The sequence below is a fragment of the Notolabrus celidotus genome, chromosome 12 (genome assembly GCF_009762535.1).
Source record: "Notolabrus celidotus isolate fNotCel1 chromosome 12, fNotCel1.pri, whole genome shotgun sequence".
Lineage (NCBI taxonomy): Eukaryota > Metazoa > Chordata > Actinopteri > Labriformes > Labridae > Notolabrus > Notolabrus celidotus.
This window is the reverse complement of record NC_048283.1, coordinates 1,076,219-1,096,875: the sequence shown is the minus strand read 5'-3', so window position 1 is coordinate 1,096,875 and position 20,657 is coordinate 1,076,219. Positions and strand designations below refer to the sequence as shown.

Below are 20,657 nucleotides of genomic sequence, written 5' to 3'. Positions count from 1 at the left end.
CTACAGCAGAGATCCAGAGGAACCTACGAGACAAGGGAGCTCAGGGACTCCAGAAAAGTCTATGGTTAGTAACTTTAATGGGACAGGAAGAGTTAAAGTGAGAGACAGGCAGAGAGAGGAGAGAGAGGGAAAGACAGGATCCCAGTGTGTCAGTCTAAGCCTATAGCAGCATAACTAAGACCTGGTCCAAGCCTGATCCAGCTCTAACTATAAGCTTTATCAAAAAGGAAAGTTTGAAGCCTACTCTTAAAAGTAGAGAGGGTGTCCGCCTCCCGGACCCGGACTGGTAGATGATTCCAAAGGAGAGGGACCTGATAACTGAAGGCTCTACCTCCCAGCGAGCAGTACTAAGCTGCTTAAAGAAGCCCTTCAACACATTCAATCCCAGAGACTAAAAATGATCCTGATGGACGGGTTTCTCTTTTAAATATCTCCACAATGAAACAATACTTTGAAATAATCTACCATGAACACACAAAATGGATCAAAAGTGAAGTTTTCAGACTCATCTTGTTGTGAGAAATTGTTTTGTATGATGTCTGTTTTCCACTGAGGTCAGTCCACGTTGAGTAGTTTCTCAGACTTCGTCAGTCAGTGGAGAAACAGCATCTTCCATCACTTCCATGTTGTCTTCATTACGCCTTTAAAAAAGTGTGAAGCCACTAAAAAGTCCTCGCTCTGGAGTCTTTCTTGGCTTCCTCTGTTCTTATGGAGTTCTGTGGTTCAATGAGGAGCAACACACACACACACACACACAGAGTCAGACACACACACACAGAGTCAGACACACACCTCCCAGCTCTCAGCAGGGGCGAGGTCCCTTTGTTTGCGGCTCGCCGTTTTTTTACGACGCAGCACTTCGTTAGGAGAGGTGGAACGAGCCGCTCTCGGACACGGAAAGCCCCTTGTTTCCACAGCGACCCTTGTTAGTTTTCTATTGTGCGGTCGACTTGTGGCCGCTGTGACCAAATTTAGGACCCCTTTGTGTCCCTCAGCTTTGGAAAACGCCCCGACTCCAGCATGTCATATCACCGTTTTCTCACTTTTATGAAATCATAGTAAAAAGAAAACGACTCAAACCCAGTCTGCTGAACTTTATTAGGCTCACTGTTCAGTAAAAGTGTCTTAATTAACCACTTTATGTCACGTCACTTAACTTCTGAACACCAAGGAACCAGAGGAGAGATCACATGTTGTCATATCAGTCTAGATATGAGTCTCCTCCTCTCTGAGACTCTGTGTGTCCTCCTCTGCAGCGACACAGTATCACAGGGTTTGATTTACACCGAGGAAAGCAGATCAATGCCTCTGATCGGGTTTCATTGTGTGCAAAGTTAAACATTGATCTGAGACCACTTACTGTAACTGATGAAATGAATAGGCTTTTCATTTAGTGCTGAGCGGACAGGTTGGCGGGTGTGGAGTTACTGAGCTGCTGTACTGCAATGTGTCTATTAAAGTCACATTTCCACTAAAAATACCCAGAACCTTTGAGTCTGAGATCAGCTGTTTGAGGAACTAAGGACTCCTTCAGCTGAGCTTAAATTACTTTAAACAATATGACTGATTTTTGGAAAGAGTATGAGTAAGTAACACCGACATAACTCTACTTTAAGACGCTTTTCAACCAGAATTTTTAGTTCCTGGAACCATTCCTTAAACTTTGACGCTCAAAGAAGAGGAATCTTAAACAGCTATTAAACCCAAGTGAATCACAGGTGTGTGTGATGTTTTAGTGGAGGACAGTTGACATAAAAACACTGTGGGTACTCTACCAATCAGACACATTCAGCATTGCAGGCCCACCCTCTAAAATTCCTGGAACTTTGGAAAGTACTACCCCCCAAACGTGTACTTTTCAGGGAGAGACTAACTACCCCTGAACTAAATTTAGACCCTGGGTCCTGCTGTCGAATCATGCAGGAACCAGACATACCAGAGGTGCTTTTTGACCTCAGAAACTTTCCTCAAAAGTGCGCTAGTTAGTTCCTGGGGAAAGTTCCTGCAGTGGAAAAGCATCTTTTGTAACTTATAAGCACATCACTGTCTATTCAACTTCAGCTTCTGCGTTCTGTTTGCTTTTTATATTATTAGAATCTAATGCTAACCTCAACTAGGGACATGTTGTGAGGTGAAGTAAGTCCCCTGAATTATTCGAAACTTTAGTCCCAGCACAGGCAAGTTCCTCTAAAGGTTCCTGGTCTCTAGGTTAACTTCCTGTAGTGGAAACTAGAGTATTGTGATTATTTTATTCCATATAAATGTGTTTTAAAATTGTGCATACTCAAGAAACTTATGTTAGAGTTATAGTTGTGTTTATGGTTCATCAAGATGCACTGAACTATGATGTTTTTGCATGATTGCAAATGGAGAAATTTCCCTTCAGAGAGGATGAAGTAAATCTAATCTAATCTAATCTTATTAAAATGTTCTTTTGGAGTATTTTGAGCTTTATATGTGTGACATTTTGATTTAAAAAAATAACTTTTTCTTTCATTCAATGAAATAAAAATGTAGAAATATTTCACAAAAATGAGAAAATGTGTGTATTATGTTCTATAAAAGTTTGTGAATGTTGAATTTTTGCCTCTCTTCTTCGTCTCAGGTTGCATGTTGGATGGACGATCATATAACAGCTCAGTGTCCTGGACCAGCTCCACCAAACCCTGCATGAGCAGACGCTGTCAGGTGTGTGAGCGCGTGTGTTTATGTTTGTGTACCAGTGTGTGTTTCCTTGTGTTTTTTGTGCTGATATTCAGAGAGGACAGTGGATAGAGCGGGTGAGGGGGCCACAGGTTGGAATCGTCCCATAAATAGGGCTGGATTTAACCACTGAGCTAAACGAGCACCCTCAGTGTGTGTTTAAATGTGGCCTGACTGTCAGCAGAAGAGAGGTGAAGCGTGCAGACTGTTGTTTCAACTCAGATGTCACATAGAAACCTTTGACCTCAGATCTGAATCCATGCAGAGATTTAGACGGGATGGGATGGACAAAGGGAACAGGAAGAGGCAAATAGAGGAAGGATGCAAGAATTAGAGAAAACAAGTAGCACAGTGATGAGCAAACAAAGAGATGGAGATATTAGAGAAGGGAAGATAGAATATAGAGATAAGAAAGAGAAAGAAGACGAGCCTCTACAACGTGCAAACTAAAGACAGAGTTCACTTCCTGGTTGTGACAGGAAGGTGTCATCACCGAGTCGGAGGTCCAGTGTGTCGTCCACTGCAGGAATCCAAAAATCCACCCCAAGAAGTGCTGCCCCACCTGCCCCAGTGAGTACAAGTTTTTCTTTTTGATGCAGCTTCACCTCAAACATGCTTGTTCTTTGTTTTGCATGTCATTGATTTGTATATTTAAGTCTTACTAAGACACGTAACACTCTGGATACTAAAAAGAAACACAAACAAATAGAATAAAGTAAAGAAAAAGCGGAGATTTTTTAATGTTCTGCCTCCAAAGATGAACAAATCTCATGGTTAATGTTGTGATTTTTCTAAGCCAGCTTTGGTGCATCAGCCAAATTGTAAAACTTGGCTGATGCACCAAAAATAGTTCAAATGTCTGCATTTAATTGTAATTTTTCTGTGAATATGAGTCTTAAAGTATCAACATGCAAGTGAGCACAACACAAAGGAAGTTGTGTTTAAAGGTGTGCGTCTTCTCTTCCTGCAGCCTGTATCTTTGAGGGTCGCCTGTACAAAGAGAAGGAGGAGTTCAGTCCAGAGGGCAAACCCTGCATCAAATGTACCTGCACTGTGAGTACACACACACACACACACACACACTCTCTCTCTCACAGATGTGTTTACACTCTGACCTGTGTATGAGTGTTTGTGCTCGGGGGCCTCTGTCCTCTAAATACGTTATTTCTGCGTCTCCCGGGAGTCCCAAACTTTTGGTTGGAACAACATCCTCTTTCTGATTTTTTTCCTCCCCCTCCTCTTACCCACTCGTCCCCCAACACTCCTCCCCCGTTACACAAACAAACCCTGCATGTACGTCCATAAACACGTTGCAGTATTAATGTGCTTTCACCTCGTTCAGGCGGCTGGGCTGAAACAAAAATCAAACTCACAGAGTTCTTGTAGTTTTACGCCGATACAGACGTGAAAGCATGAATGTTGCTGCATGAAGGATAATCAGGTGTTCATAACGTTGTGATTTGTTGTTGCAGGGAGGGCGGACTCTCTGCATGAAGGAGGTGTGTCCTGTCCTTTCCTGCCCCGCCCACCTCAGCCACACTCCAGCTGGACAGTGCTGCCCCAGATGTCTGGGTAAACATCAATACTCTCTTCTCTTACCTGTCAGCTGTGTGGGGATGGTGATGGATTAAAAACCTCCGTGCTCTGCAGGAAGCTTCTAACTGTGGCTTCTTTTCTTCTTCTTCCCCTCCAGGTCAGAGGAAGGTGTTCGATCTGTCTCTGGGAAGCTGCTTGTTCCACAGTGAAGTTTATGAAAACGGCAACTCCTTCCAACACGACAACTGCACCACCTGCACCTGCAAGGTACAGGCCTGGGAGTCAAATGTTCCTCATCATTTTACACATAAACCCAATAAATCTATTGGATAGTTACTCGATTCTAGATCCACAAAACTCTGCTGATGAAATCTCTGAACTTTCTCTTCCTTGCTGTTGAACCTTCTTCCTGCCAGGACTCCACGGTGGTGTGCAGGAGGCGATGCTCTCGACCGGGGAGCTGTCAGGGCGACCACTGCTGCCCTGAGTGTCTGTCGTTTGTGAAGGTGGAGGAGGTGAAGTACTGCAGAGTCCGCAACAAGATCTACAGGGTAAGGGAGGGATGGATGGATGGATGGATGGATGGATGGATTTATTGATGCAAAGAAGGATGGATGCATCAATGGATGGATAAATGGACAGATGGATGAGTGCATGGATGGATGGATTCATTGATGCATCGCTGGATGAAGGATGGATGGATAGATGGATGGATGAATGGACAGATGGATGATGGATGGATACATCAATGGATAGATGGATGCATGGATGAATTGATGCATCGATTGATTGATTGATTGATTGATAGATTGGCGTATTGATGGATGGGTTGATGTATGCATTAATGGATTGATACATCGGTGGATGGATGAATTGACTGATGCATTGATAGATGATTAGATGAAAGGATGGATGCAAGGATGGATGGATGCATCAATGGATGGATTGATGAGTGAGTGGATTAATGAACTAAAGGGATGCATCTATGGATGGATGGATGGATTGATGGATGGATTGATTTATGCATTAAGGGATGGATACATCGGTGAATGGATGGATTGACTGATGCATTGATAGATGATAAGATAAATGGATGGATTAATTGATGCATCAATCTATGGATGGATGGATGATGGATGATTGGTTTGAACTAATGGATGCATCTATGGATGAATGAATGAATGGCTGGATGGATAACACAGATCAATGACGGATGAAATAAGGAAACTGATGATAGTGGAGTGATGGATGGATGAATAATAGAAGAATAGATGGATGGGTAAATGCATTAAAAATGGATGCTTGAACCAATACACTGATGGATGAATAGATTGATACATGGATGCACAGGTAAAGAGACAGATGAGTGCAGCGTCTATCAGATGGGTGCAAAGGCAGAGGGATTGATGGATGGGTGGACAGATAAGTGAACTGATGGATGGATGAATAGATTAATGATGGTTGGGTTAATCTCTGTCAGGCTGTACTCATGTTCTGGTTCTTCTCTCTTGCAGGAAGGAGACATGTGGTCGTCAGTGAACTGCACTCTCTGCGCCTGCATTCAAGGAAACATCGAGTGTCGACCCAAACAGTGTGTGCCAATCACCAGCTGCCCCTCGGTGAGTAACGGGCCTATCAGCCAATTGCAAGCGACATTGAGGTCTTGAAATGCAGGAACTCTGCAGGGATTAGGGATTTCAGGAGGTACTCCGCCTGTTTCCTGTGCAGAACTCCCACACACTGTCCAACTCGCCAGAACACATTTATTTACAGGGTTTCAGTCCGAGTCCTTCACCAGGCAAACATGAAGGTCTAAGACAGTTTTACATTTACTCATGGAGCGAACCGTCCCTGAACTTTGAGCAAACATGGAGCCGAGGAGGATTTTGTCCCTGCAGCTCAGTCTCTGTCTCTGTCACTCCACTTTATGTTCCTCCCCTGACTGATCTGCCTGACACTCAGACTTTACAGCCCATGACGAACTGCATCATTTTCACTTCACATGTGTGACGTCTCCAAACAGCCTCCCTTCTCTGCTTTGCTGGCAGGGCGGCCAAAACCAACATTCAGAACCAAGCGTAGCAAAGCTTTCTCTCTTCTGCCAGAACACAGAATTAAATCAGCAGAGTTTTCAAAGTCAGAGAGCTTTCTCCTCTCCTCTGCGTTAGAAAAGTTTCCCTCTTAGTGCGTTTGTGGTCAGGCTGGCGGCGTGACAGTATCTGTCAAACGCTCTGTGAACTGCTGGCAGAGGGAAGGTTTTTGCTGCGCTCACCTGTCGCAGAGGTGGATCAGGGGTCATGTGTCGGTCGTCGGGTGATGGAGTGGATTCCTCACATACCGTCGGCCACTGGCGGTCACGCAGTTAAAGCCGGTGTCAGTGTAAGTCCAAGTTCACACGCTTCCAGCGGTTACAACAAGCCCTCACCTGTTGTTTGTGGTCAGAGGAGACGACGGTGGGGTGATGTAGGTGGTCTGCAGGGAGGGACAGTTTCACCATCTTTATCCTGTTGATCTGTGCAGCAGGACTCTTAAATGAGTGTTTAAACATTTAATAAACAAAGAGCGCTGGAAGTGAGGTTCTAAAGGCAGCAAGGATCGTGCTCAACCTCCACACCTTACCTGCTTTGTACTCCAGACTTTACATGTCAGGTGAGGGAGCATCAATCCACATGAAAGTAGTTCCTGGAGCTGGCTTGGTTGAACCTCTTTGATAACACATGCTGCATGAACGTAACTACTCCTGGTGGAAGTGAGAAAGTTACAGGCTCCATATGAAGTCTGCATTTACCAGAGACTGGCTGTAGCCTCTGAGTTTTATAGGACCTCAATGCATAAGAGTGTGCATACTTTCTAACAACTAGCCATTGGTTGGAAAAGAGAGTCCCATTCAATGTGGGTCCATTAAAAAACACAACAATCAGCCGTAACATTCTGACCACTGACAGGTAAAGTGGGTGGGATCTGTCAGGCAGCAGGTGAACATTTAGTCCTTGAAGTTGATGTGGGCAACTTTTAAAAGAATCAAACTGTGATGGTTAGACTGTTAGACGACTGAGTCAGAGCGTCTTAAAGCTGCAGCTCTTATGAGGTGTTCCCGGTCTGCAGGGGTCTGTACCTACCAGAGGAGGTCCAAAGAAGGAGAACATAGACAGTATAGTACATGGACGTAGTATCTGTGACGTCATCCATCTCTTTTTGAAGCCAATTATTGGTGGATGCCATATTGGAAATGATGAACTCAGCCTAACGTCTGTCCGAGCTAGTGTGAGGTAAAGAGGCGGGCCTTTAGCCTCCTCGTTAACAGCTACAGGGTGCCCGCCTGTCAATCAAGTCAGCCACGCCCTTATTTGGGCAAACTCATAAGTTTAATATCTTCAAGAATAACAAGTTATAATACATTCACCCTCATACAGTGTGTGCTGATAAAGAAATGAGCTACTCAGACCTAAACTGTTTTTTGAACCAGGCTGTAAACATGTTATATGTTTATCTTTTGAATGGGTGTGTATGTGGTTTCCTGTGTTTCTGCAGCCAGCCTCTAGTGGACGCTCAAGGAACTGCAGTTTTTACCACTTATGCATGAGCTTCATATTTTAAGACTGCAGTTTGCCGCTTGGTCATAACACCAAGATCAGCTCAATTTGTTGTGTTTGGAGCTTCATAGCTGCAGATTGGTCAGGGTGTTGACTTGGTCTCCAACTTCCCCATAAATCAAATCAAGTATCTGAGCTGAGGACTGCCTTTGTGTCACATTTGAGACTTTGTCCTCTTCTTAAATACACCACAGAGAGACTCACCTGTCACCTTTTTAAATTAACGACACGTGTGAATATAAAAGGACAATGTTAGCTTTACATGGACGTGCAGAGGTCACATTATCTAACTCCCAATGTGCTCACTCACACCTGTCTCACCTTATTATGAAAGTGGCTCATCTCTCACAGAGGTCACCACAGCCCACCTCAACCTTCCACACACACACACACACACACACACACACACACACACAGACACACACTCTCCCATGCTGTCATCCTGCGGTCAGCGGCAGGTCGGCAGAGTGTGTGCGTCTCTCTGAGGAGACAGTGTGTCTCCGTACGGCCTTTTGTCTGCGGGACGTTTGAGTGACAGCAAAGAAGAGGTTCCCTATATTTAGGCCCCCTGAAAACCAATCTCTGTCACTGTGTGTGTGTGTGTGTGTGTGTGTGTGTGTGTGTTAGAGAGAGAGAAAGAGAGTGTGTGTGCTGGTGTGTATCCTCAGTTTGTCAAAAGGCAGCCCTCTTCAAAGAGAGAGATTGCCCTTTGTGCAGAGGTTAGGACTCTGGAGTGTGTATTGAGTGTACGTCTGTATGTGATGACAGACGGGAGGTGCGTGTGTGTGTGTGTTTGTGTGTGTGTGTGTGTGTGTGTGAGAGAGAGAGAGAGAGAGAGAGAGAGAGAGAGACAGGAAAAAAGAAGGGCTTCCCTGAGGCAACAAAACCTAAGTGTGTGAAAGAGTCCTCTGATCTGCACCTCTGATGGAAGTTGAAACATACTGTACACACACACACACACACACACACACACACACACACACACACACACGCACGCGCAGAGTTTCCCGTTACACAGACAGAGTTCAGCGGTTGAAGCGGGAGTATCGGTGTCTTTGTGGTCGTCCTGGTTTGACTGTGAACTCGTCGAAGTGGGAACTTTTCCTCCGTTTCAACCTTTCATTTAATTTCTGTTCTGTCTGTTTGAGTGACGGCTTGAAAACAGAACTCCTGCCTTTGTTATCTCTGCCAACTAATGTGGAAAGAAGGTGTTTTCATCCCTGTCAGTTTAACCCTTTGTTGCCTGGATGTCTCCAGAGTCTGGTTGACCTACGGTGCACGGTCACCAGATTTATTTTAGCTCCTGTCATATGAAGTTTTCAGCTGAGAGGAAAGCTTAAAGTGCACATTTTGATCATCCTGGCCTTTTTAAGTTGCCACTTTTACAGCCAGTCTTGCAGCTGCTGGAGCAGTTCCTAAACTCCATGTACCTGTTGATCATTCAAGATTCTGTCCAGGACTTGAAAACAGCACAAATCCCCTCAAACAGCCGTCCTTCCTGTCAAGCCGAGTTAACCTTTCAGTTTCGTGCATTTCAGATCTACATGTCTGAACTTCTTGAGATGTTCTCACCCTCCTCTGTGTCTGCGTTTCATCAGAGATTGTCTATCCCTCCTTCCTGATATTCCTCAGAGTGATTCTAACACCGTGTCTGTGTCTCCTCTTCTGCAGAATAAGATCCTGAACAGGACCGGCTGCTGTCCAGTCTGCACTGAAAGTGAGTAAGTCCTCCTCAACCCTCACACATCCCTAAACATTCAAACCAACGTCTTGAGTCTGAGTCCTTCAGAAGTCTCAGAATATGTTAAAATATATAGATTTCCTTTTAGAGGCAATGAAAACAAATCTGAGTCCAGCTTTTTAGCGTGAGCCGAGCATTTCCCATGAACGTCAGTCCAGACTGTGGTCGCAGAATATGGCTTTAAATGCACCATTTCAGGACTACAAAGACTCCATGAAACGCTTCTCTTCACTACAGAGACGAGAGTTTAGCTGCTAAAGCAAACATTCGAACCACAGCGCAGATCCACCTCTGAGTGAGTCAGACTAATGTCTCACGTTCCCCCTTTTATTATCTTAGAGCTATACTTGCTGCTGGCTGTCAGGATCGGATCATCTTCTGTTTTCCATTTTTATTCGTATGTGTTCGTCTATTTCTCCATCTTAACGTCTCTTTGTCTTCCCCTCCCTCCCTCTCTCTGCAGAGCCCGGTGTGTGCACGGTCTTTGGAGACCCTCACTACAACACCTTCGATGGCAGGACCTTTAACTTTCAGGGAACCTGTCAGTACGTGCTGACTCGTGACTGCGGTGGCGCCTCCTCTGGTGGACCTGGGAATAACATCAACATCAACGGCCAAGACTCCAACTTCATGGTAGGATGAAAGTTTGAAGTTCTGGACACTTGAGAGCCTTTATAAGAGTGTACTGATATTTTCTTTAGTCTTCTGACAAGATGAAGATGAGGGTGAGAAACTGCTTCTGGGTGTGTTTAGCCTAGCTTAGCATCAGCAGCTGAAGCAGCAAGAAAACTCAAGTCAAATGATTCTCATACGATAGCCATCAAAGAACCAGCTGGGTACATTAAGACTTAGGGTTGGTTTTGTCCACAGACTAAATAAAACTTAGTCTCAGTGACGTCACTCATTATGAAGCCCAAAGATGGCCGCCGCCATATTGGAAAATGCTGCAGGGATGTGCAGTTGAGGCCGTAGCTTATCTGCCTGTCTGTCAAATCAGCAATGCCCCTGATTATGCTTGACTCTTAGATTTAATACATTCAAAGATGATGAGTTATGACCCCCCTGAACAGTTGCTATGAATAAAAAAGGGATAATGTACGGTTAGCAGGAACTTATGGGAAATAGAATCCCGACAGGGTGAGACATCCTCATTCAGCTCTCCTTCTTCTCTGAGCTCTGCGGTTCACACACCTTTAAAAACAAACAAATGTCACAACTTTGAACCCTGCTGCTCTCATCACCACCACTCAGGGTTTAAGTTTCTGTCTTCTTTCTTTGCTCCTTGATCATGTTGATGGACAGGATCCAATATGGAAATGTGCTGCTGATTTAGCATGCTAACTGAAGCTAAACACATTGTTTTGAAGCTAACAGTTTCCCCTCACCTTACGGTCTGTGGTGTCAACAAGCAGAAGCTAAATGTGTCTGAACTCCTTTCAGTGGATTGATTTGACATGACGTGTGATCAGTTTGTCTCTGGTGTTGCTCATGTTAGTGAAAGTTAATAACCGCTGTCAAGGGGTTTTGACCAATCAGAATCAAGCATCTTACACAGATGGAAGATCATTCAGAGAGCCGGGTAATAAGGGCTTTAAACATGTTCAATTCTGCTGTGGAAGTTGGCTTTTTGTGTTTCTAATATGTTTATTAAGGAAAAACAGGATCTCCACAAAGCATCCACATCGACATTCAATTTTCATGTAACATTATAAATCAAAAGCCTGGCCTTACAGACATTATTTCGTCACTAATTCGGATTATTAATTCCTTATTATCAGGCAAAGATGTCTTCCTCATAGAGTAGACAGTAGAACTATAACTATAACTATAACTATCCCACCCTCCCCCCTCCCTCAACCCTCCCAAGGAGTGCTACCTGACAGTGTACACAAAGTTGATCATTTCAATTCTGCAAAAAGGAGATCAGTGGGCGCCAAATTTTCTCAAACTTCTCAAGTCTGTTGTTAAGAACAAATCTAATTCTCTCTAAGTGAAGTGTGTCTGTAATCTCTGTTAACCATACTTTGAGGGTAGGTGCTTCTTTCTTCTTCCAAAATAGGAGGATCAGTTTCTTAGCAGTAAGCAGCCTATAAGATAAAAGACAGCGTTCAGAGACTTGGAGGGAAGTTGGCTTTTTAATATGAGCTCTAATGAGGATTCCTTGGCTTTTGGAACTGGCCTCAAGTGGTCACTCGAGGAACTGCAGTTTTTTCATTTTCACCCTTTCATTGGTGAATTCTACCTGAATTAGATTAACGATGGTCAAGCATGAAACTGAGACAGCCTGGAAGTTTTTAAAGGCACATTAGGGAGTGTAAGGCTTGCACTTTCCCTCTAGCTTACTATTTATGCTAAGCTAGCTAAACACTGAGTAGAAATTTAAGTAAATATTTTCGTCTAACTCCCTACAAGATAAGAAAAGGGTTAAGTTCTTTAAATGTTGGAGGAAAACATTTTTATATGAGACACATCTATACGTCCTTGATCTTAAATTTTGTTGCTAAGCTCTTATTTCCTCAGACGTTGGATGTTACAGTCACACTTGTGCGTAAAAATACACCTTCAAGTGTTTGACCAAGACTCAAAATCCTGAACCTGGACATTTTTTTCTCTGTTTGAACTGATAGATCACAAATTTCAGGGAGCCTCACGTGCATTATGTTTCGTTTCTTGCACCAGGTGTTGGTAAAGAACGATGCCCGGCGCACTCGCTCCTTCTCCTGGACTCAGTCTGTTGAGATCCGGCTGGGAGGTCTTGTCCTCAGTCTCCATCAGCACTTGACAGTCCGGAGAAACGGCACCCGTATCGCCCTCCCCTACCACGGTCCAGGAGTGCACATCGACCTGGACGGCTACCTGCTTAAACTCACCACTATTGCAGGTTGGTAGATGACGCTGCTTGAGGAGTGTGTGACGTCTGAATGTTTGAATATTCAGTCCTAACATCACTCTCTTGATCCCGCTCCGCCTCCGCCTGCAGGTCTGGAGATCACATGGGACGGTGACAGTTTCGTGGAGGTCGTAGCCGCCCCCCATCTTCGCGGTCGCCTCTGCGGCCTTTGTGGGAACTACAACGGCCACAAGCGAGACGACACCATGGGAGGCGACGGACACTTCAAGTTCGACGTGGATGAGTTTGCCGAGTCCTGGCGGGTCGAGGGGAACGAAGTGTGCTCCCAGCAGCACCCGCCTCGCCGACCCACTTCCTTCCTGTGCCCCGGCAGCGTCAAAGTGAAGTTCCGCGCCCACCGAGAGTGCCAGAAGATAAAGTCGTGGGAGTTTCAGAAGTGCCACCGTGTGGTAGACTTCGCTCCCTTTTACAGGTGAGAGACCCTGAAAGTGAATTGATGGTGCAATTTGATGAGATGTGAAGTCAGGTGCCTGTTTGTCTTCAGATGGATGATACTTTCATTAACATAATGGTCTTCTTCAGGTCGTGTGTCACTGATATGTGTGAGTGTCCGGTCCATAAAAACTGCTACTGTGAGTCCTTCATCGCCTACAGTCGGGCCTGTGAGAGGGAAGGAGTGCCCGTCATCTGGAGGCCTGACACCGCCTGTATGGGTGAGTGAAGTTTAAAGTCTTTAAGTCAAAGACAGGAGGACACCAACATGAAGATTTAGAGACATTTATCAAACACGAGTCAGACTGACCACATTTCTTTGTGTGCAACGAGACCATTTTTAGTGTCTCATTATAACCCTGACTTAATGAAAGAGCAGCAACACAAGGATCCTAGAGATGCAGCTAGGGTTAGGGTTACAGGGTTAGGGTTACAGCTAGGGTTAGGGTTACAGGGTTAGGGTTACAGCTAGGGTTAGGGTTACAGCTAGGGTTAGGGTTACAGGGTTAGGGTTAGGGTTAGGGTTAGGGTTACAGATAGGGTTAGGGTTAGGGTTAGGGTTAGGGTTACAGGGTTACAGCTAGGGTTAGGGTTACAGGGTCAGGGTTAGGGTTACAGCTAGGGTTAGGGTTACAGGGTTAGGGTTAGGGTGACAGCTAGGGTTAGGGTTACAGGATCAGGGTTAGGGTTACAGGGTTAGGGTTAGGGTTACAGCTAGGGTTAGGGTTACAGGGTCAGGGTTAGGGTTACAGCTAGGGTTAGGGTTACAGGATTAGGGTTAGGGTTACAGGGTTAGGGTTAGGGTTAGGGTTAGGGTTACAGCTAGGGTTACAGCTAGGGTTAGGGTTAGGGTTACAGTTAGGGTTAGGGTTAGGGTTACAGGGTTACAGCTAGGGTTAGGGTTACAGGGTCAGGGTTAGGGTTACAGCTAGGGTTAGGGTTACAGGGTTAGGGTTAGGGTGACAGCTAGGGTTAGCGTTACAGCTAGGGTTAGGGTTGAAGGGTCAGGGTTAGGGTTACAGCTAGGGTTAGGGTTACAGCTAGGGTTAGGGTTACAGCTAGGGTTAGGGTTACAGCTAGGGTTAGGGTTACAGGGTTAGGGTTACAGCTAGGGTTAGGGTTACAGCTAGGGTTAGGGTTACAGGGTTAGGGTTAGGGTTAGGGTTAGGGTTACAGATAGGGTTAGGGTTAGGGTTAGGGTTACAGGGTTACAGCTAGGGTTAGGGTTACAGGATTAGGGTTAGGGTTACAGGGTTAGGGTTAGGGTTAGGGTTACAGCTAGGGTTACAGCTAGGGTTAGGGTTAGGGTTACAGTTAGGGTTAGGGTTAGGGTTAGGGTTACAGGGTTACAGCTAGGGTTAGGGTTACAGGGTCAGGGTTAGGGTTACAGCTAGGGTTAGGGTTACAGGGTTAGGGTTAGGGTGACAGCTAGGGTTACAGCTAGGGTTAGGGTTACAGCTAGGGTTAGGGTTACAGGGTTAGGGTTAGGGTTACAGGATTAGGGTTAGGGTTACAGGATTAGGGTTAGGGTTAGGGTTACAGGATTAGGGTTAGGGTTATGGTTACAGCTACGGTTAGGGTTACAGGGTTAGGGTTAGGGTTATAGGGTTAGGGTTACAGCTAGGGTTAGGGTTACAGGGTTAGGGTTAGGGTTACAGGGTTAGGGTTACAGCTAGGGTTAGTGTTACAGGGTTAGGGTTACAGCTAGGGTTAGGGTTACAGCTAGGGTTAGGGTTAGGGTTAGGGTTACAAGGTTAGGGTTAGGGTTACAGCTAGGGTTAGGGTTAGGGTTAGGGTTAGGGTTACAGCTAGGGTTAGGGTTAGGGTTACAAGGTTAGGGTTAGGGTTACAGCTAGGGTTAGGGTTACAGCTAGGGTTAGGGTTAGGGTTACAAGGTTAGGGTTAGGGTTACAGCTAGGGTTAGGGTTACAGCTACGGTTAGGGTTACAGGGTTAGGGTTAGGGTTATAGGGTTAGGGTTAGGGTTACAGCTAGGGTTAGGGTTACAGGGTTAGGGTTAGGGTTACAGGGTTAGGGTTACAGCTAGGGTTAGTGTTACAGGGTTAGGGTTACAGCTAGGGTTAGGGTTACAGCTAGGGTTAGGGTTAGGGTTAGGGTTACAAGGTTAGGGTTAGGGTTACAGCTAGGGTTAGGGTTAGGGTTACAAGGTTAGGGTTAGGGTTACAGCTAGGGTTAGGGTTACAGCTAGGGTTAGGGTTAGGGTTAGGGTTACAGCTAGGGTTAGGGTTAGGGTTACAGGATTAGGGTTAGGGTTACAGCTAGGGTTAGGGTTACAGCTAGGGTTACAGCTAGGGTTGGGGTTACAGGGTTACAGTTAGGGTTAGGGTTAGGGTTAGGGTTACAGGGTTACAGCTAGGGTTAGGGTTACAGGGTCAGGGTTAGGGTTACAGCTAGGGTTAGGGTTACAGGGTTAGGGTTAGGGTGACAGCTAGGGTTACAGCTAGGGTTAGGGTTACAGCTAGGGTTAGGGTTACAGGGTTAGGGTTAGGGTTACAGGATTAGGGTTAGGGTTACAGGATTAGGGTTAGGGTTAGGGTTACAGGATTAGGGTTAGGGTTATGGTTACAGCTACGGTTAGGGTTACAGGGTTAGGGTTAGGGTTATAGGGTTAGGGTTACAGCTAGGGTTAGGGTTACAGGGTTAGGGTTAGGGTTACAGGGTTAGGGTTACAGCTAGGGTTAGTGTTACAGGGTTAGGGTTACAGCTAGGGTTAGGGTTACAGCTAGGGTTAGTGTTACAGGGTTAGGGTTACAGTTAGGGTTAGGGTTACAGCTAGGGTTAGGGTTAGGGTTAGGGTTAGGGTTACAGCTAGGGTTAGGGTTAGGGTTACAAGGTTAGGGTTAGGGTTACAGCTAGGGTTAGGGTTACAGCTAGGGTTAGGGTTAGGGTTATGGTTACAGCTACGGTTAGGGTTACAGGGTTAGGGTTAGGGTTATAGGGTTAGGGTTAGGGTTACAGCTAGGGTTAGGGTTACAGGGTTAGGGTTAGGGTTACAGGGTTAGGGTTACAGCTAGGGTTAGTGTTACAGGGTTAGGGTTACAGCTAGGGTTAGGGTTACAGCTAGGGTTAGGGTTAGGGTTAGGGTTACAAGGTTAGGGTTAGGGTTACAGCTAGGGTTAGGGTTAGGGTTACAAGGTTAGGGTTAGGGTTACAGCTAGGGTTAGGGTTACAGCTAGGGATAGGGTTAGGGTTAGGGTTACAGCTAGGGTTAGGGTTAGGGTTACAGGATTAGGGTTAGGGTTACAGCTAGGGTTAGGGTTACAGCTAGGGTTACAGCTAGGGTTGGGGTTACAGGGTTACAGCTAGGGTTAGGGTTACAGGATTAGGGTTAGGGTTACAGGATTAGGGTTAGGGTTACAGGGTTACAGCTAGGGTTAGGGTTACAGCTAGGGTTAGGGTTACAGGGTTACAGCTAGGGTTAGGGTTACAGGGTTACAGCTAGGGTTAGGGTTACAGGATTAGGGTTAGGGTTACAGGGTTACAGCTAGGGTTAGGGTTACAGGGTTAGGGTTACAGCTAGGGTTAGGGTTAGGGTTACAGTTAGGGTTAGGGTTACAGGGTTACAGCTAGGGTTAGGGTTACAGGATTAGGGTTAGGGTTACAGGGTTACAGCTAGGGTTAGGGTTACAGGGTTAGGGTTAGGGTTACAGCTAGGGTTAGGGTTACAGGATTAGGGTTAGGGTTACAGGATTAGGGTTAGGGTTACAGGATTAGGGTTAGGGTTAGGGTTACAGGATTAGGGTTAGGGTTAGGGTTACAGCTACGGTTAGGGTTAGGGTTACAGGGTTAGGGTTAGGTATACAGCTAGGGTTGGGGTTACAGGGTTAGGGTTAGGGTTACAGCTAGGGTTAGGGTTACAGGATTAGGGTTAGGGTTACAGCTAGGGTTAGGGTTACAGGATTAGGGTTAGGGTTAGGGTTACAGCTAGGGTTAGGGTTAGGGTTAGGGTTACAGCTAGGGTTAGGGTTAGGGTTACAAGGTTAGGGTTAGGGTTACAGCTACGGTTAGGGTTACAGGATTAAGGTTAGGGTTAGGGTTACAGCTAGGGTTAGGGTTAGGGTTACAAGGTTAGGGTTAGGGTTACAGGATTAAGGTTAGGGTTAGGGTTACAGCTAGGGTTAGGGTTAGGGTTACAGCTATGGTTAGGGTTACAGCTAGGGTTAGGGTTAGGGTTACAGCTAGGGTTAGGGTTAGGGTTACAGCTATGGTTAGGGTTACAGCTATGGTTAGGGTTACAGCTAGGGTTAGGGTTAGGGTTACAGCTAGGGTTAGGGTTAGGGTTACAGTTAGGGTTAGGGTCAGGGTTAGGGTTACAGTTAGGGTTAGGGTTAGGGTTACAGCTAGGATTAGGGTTAGGGTTAGGGTTACAGTTAGGGTTAGGGTTACAGTTAGGATTAGGGTTAGGGTTAGGGTTAGGGTTACAGCTAGGGTTAGGGTTAGGGTTAGGGTTACAGCTACGGTTAGGGTTACAGCTAGGCTTAGGGTTAGGGTTACAGTTAGGGTTAGGGTTAGGGTTAGGGTTACAGTTAGGGTTAGGGTTACAGTTAGGGTTAGGGTTAGGGTTAGGGTTTAGGGTTAGGGTTACAGCTAGCCTGATTAACAACAAAATGAAATCTAATTTGCTGCTTTTGTAGGTCCCTAAACTTCTGTTTCCCCTCCTCTCTCCTCTTCTCAGCCACTCAGTGTAAACACGGAGCGGTGTACGACACATGCGGACCGGGCTGCACCAAAACCTGCGACAACTGGAATGAGATCGGACCGTGCCACAAGCCCTGTGTGGCCGGCTGTCACTGCCCCGCTAACCTAGTGCTGTTTCAGGGACGCTGCATCAAACCCACATCCTGCCCCGGACGGTGACCCTTGTGATCCAGGAGGGAGGGGGGTCGACTGACAGTCAGGTGCAACCATTCACAGTATCAGAGTCAGGGGGCCAAACGAGGACACAGGTCTTTAAAGTGGACTGATATGAAGAGGTACTCAGGGTCTGAATCCTCGTGAGGGAACGCTGCAGAGGGTGGAGATGCTCGCCTCTGCTTCTTGTAGTACCATTCACCGCCACTGGGGGCGCTGCTTCAGGAAGAACTGAACTCCTCAGAGAAACTCAGGGGCCCTCTTTGGAGATTTCGCACTCTGCCATGTGAGGAACGTTTACCCACGCTGCCATAGACTTCCAGGAAACAACTGTGTGCCTGTGGACTCCTGTTTGAGCCAACATGGCGTCCGAGTTTCCTCCAAAAACATTGAAAAGTGGGAAACTGAACTTCTGCTTGTGGAATACGGCGATTCAAAGCAGAGGAACTCTGATCTCTATTCCATCATTTCATACTGTAAGCTAGCCAGATTTATATGAAAGACAGACAGCTTTTATATTATTATTGATCTAATTATTATTAATATTATTATTATTATTGTTGTTGATGTTGTTAATTTATATACCGGTCAGATGATATGTCGTAGCAGAGCCAGAATCATGAATATAAATGAGTTATAAGTGATTGAAAGGGAAACAGAAGCTATTTATGTATGTGTCTTGGTGTACTTTGTGTTACTGTTTGAAGAGAAATGTGACTCAGTCGTTGCACCGCCGCAGGGAAAAAGTACTGTATTGTGTTCTGCTCCGTGTACAGGTTGTTGTGGTTCGTATCAAACTGAAGGTGTTCATCTTAGCATATGTTTCACTTGACATTAATTATTTAAGACCAGCAATATAATCTTTTATGGAAGTTCATCTCTGACTGTTGTCTTTACTCTCTGAAACGTACTCAGACGTCGCTGATTCAGATTCCCAAAGGACCTGAAGAAGAACTGAAGGTGTCTTTAACTTTCAGCAAAGCCAAACCTTTAATTTGAGGAGGGTTAAATCTGCCCTAAACAAAACTATTACACTTCCAGTGTCACCAAAGTTTTCTTTATTCATATTTGATCAAACTACACGCAACCAACTTTGCAACAAGGGGGCTGCAAAACATTTCCAAAGATGCCTTTCACTTTTTTTTTGCTGCAAAAATATTTTCAGATTTACATTTTGCCATGGATGCATCGATGTATCATCCAAACGTCAGGATTGGCTCTTCTGCAAATATTATGCCGTGCACTGAAGTCAGTAGCAGAGGCTTTTCTGCATCTTTAAGACTGACAAAGTAGTATACCTCACTGCAGATACAGGGAGGAGGGGTTTAATGGACTGAAGAAGTCACCTGATGGACAATTGGATTTGTTTTTATGATCATTTTTATTAGGAGTAACCCCTGATGATGTGCCATCTTATGTCTCCAACATCAAGACCGGATCAGATCCAGTCCCATCTTCCAGACAGGACTCAGTCTGATCTCATCTTAATCCACCATGAGCAGAGCACTTTGCAGCATTTAGCAAGTTACAGTGGCAAGGACAAACTTCCTTTAACAGGCAGAAACCTCCAGCAGGACCAGACTCATGTCAGACACACATCTGCTGAGACCGTGTTTGAGAGAGGGATAGAGGGAGATGAAGAGAGAGAGAGAGATGATAGTGGGGAGACGGATAGTAGTAGTTGTAGCAGCTGGAGTCTGGACCACGTCCACAGCAGCAGAGATCCAGAGCAACCTACGAGACAAGGGAGCTCAGGGACCCCAGAAAGGTCTATGGTTAGTACTAAAGTGATCGGGGGGGATAGGAGAGCTAAGCCTATAGCAGCAGAAGTAAGAACTGGTCTGCCCTCACTGTAAGCTTTATCATAGGGTAAGTTTTAAGCTCCTCCTGGATTCAGCCTGTTCGGTGATTCCAAAGGAGAGGGGCCTGGTAATTGAAGGCTCTACCTCCCATACTACTCTTTGAGACTGAAGGCACCACAAGTAGGTCTACATCTTATTGCCTTGTCTGTCAACTTGCCTATAAACCTGGTGTCAACATGTTAGTTTTACAAGCTTGCAACAGTGTGTGAGAGAGCTGGGTCTTGGGCTTAGTCCGCTCTTGTGTTGACTCAGAAGTAAAGAAAGAATCCAGCAAGTTACAGTGGCAAGGACAAACTTCCTTTAACAGGCAGAAACCTCCAGCAGGACCAGACTCATGTTAGACACACATCTGCTGAGACCGAGTTGGAGAGAGGGATAGAGGGAGATGAAGAGAGAGAGAGATGATAGTGGGGAGACGGATAGTAGTAGTTGTAGCAGCTGGAGTCTGGACCACGTCCACAGCAGCAGAGATCCAGAGGAACCTACGAGACAAGGGAGCTCAGGGACTCCAGAAAGGTCTATGGTTAGTAACTTTAATGGGACAGGAAGAGTTAAAGAGAGAGACAGGCAGAGAGAGGAGAGAGAGGGAAAGACAGGATCCCAGTGTGTCAGTCTAAGCCTATAGCAGCATAACTAAGACCTGGTCCAAGCCTGATCCAGCTCTAACTATAAGCTTTATCAAAAAGGAAAGTTTGAAGCCTACTCTTAAAAGTAGAGAGGGTGTCTGCCTCCTGGACCCTGACTGGTAGATGATTCCAAAGGAGAGGGGCCTGATAACTGAAGGCTCTACCTCCCATACTACTTTTAGAGACTTTAGGTACAATGAGCAGGCCTACATGTTGGGAGCGTAGCAGAGCACTTTGCAGCATTTAGCAAGTTACAGTGGCAAGGACAAACTTTAACTTTAACAGGCAGAAACCTCCAGCAGGACCAGACTCATGTTAGACACACATCTGCTGAGACCGTGTTGGAGAGAGGGATAGAGGAGATTAAATGCATGTAGGGCGT

General features: G+C 45.7%; 1 protein-coding gene across 3 annotated transcripts in view; it reads left to right on the top strand.

The window, feature by feature from the left end:
* Positions 1-18,664, top strand: part of bmper (BMP binding endothelial regulator) — a 55,464-nt gene extending 36,800 nt beyond the window's left edge. For all 3 annotated transcript variants that reach the window (XM_034698703.1, XM_034698705.1, XM_034698704.1), the window contains 13 exons: positions 2,606-2,688; positions 3,183-3,273; positions 3,674-3,756; positions 4,176-4,275; positions 4,397-4,506; positions 4,656-4,790; positions 5,754-5,858; positions 9,504-9,549; positions 10,037-10,206; positions 12,253-12,454; positions 12,554-12,896; positions 13,007-13,137; positions 17,612-18,664. In XM_034698703.1, the coding sequence (XP_034554594.1) occupies positions 2,606-2,688; positions 3,183-3,273; positions 3,674-3,756; positions 4,176-4,275; positions 4,397-4,506; positions 4,656-4,790; positions 5,754-5,858; positions 9,504-9,549; positions 10,037-10,206; positions 12,253-12,454; positions 12,554-12,896; positions 13,007-13,137; positions 17,612-17,793 (1,781 nt within the window). In that variant the 3' untranslated portion in view covers positions 17,794-18,664. The remainder of the gene's footprint in view (positions 1-2,605; positions 2,689-3,182; positions 3,274-3,673; positions 3,757-4,175; positions 4,276-4,396; positions 4,507-4,655; positions 4,791-5,753; positions 5,859-9,503; positions 9,550-10,036; positions 10,207-12,252; positions 12,455-12,553; positions 12,897-13,006; positions 13,138-17,611) is intronic.
* Positions 18,665-20,657: the final 1,993 nt, after the last annotated feature.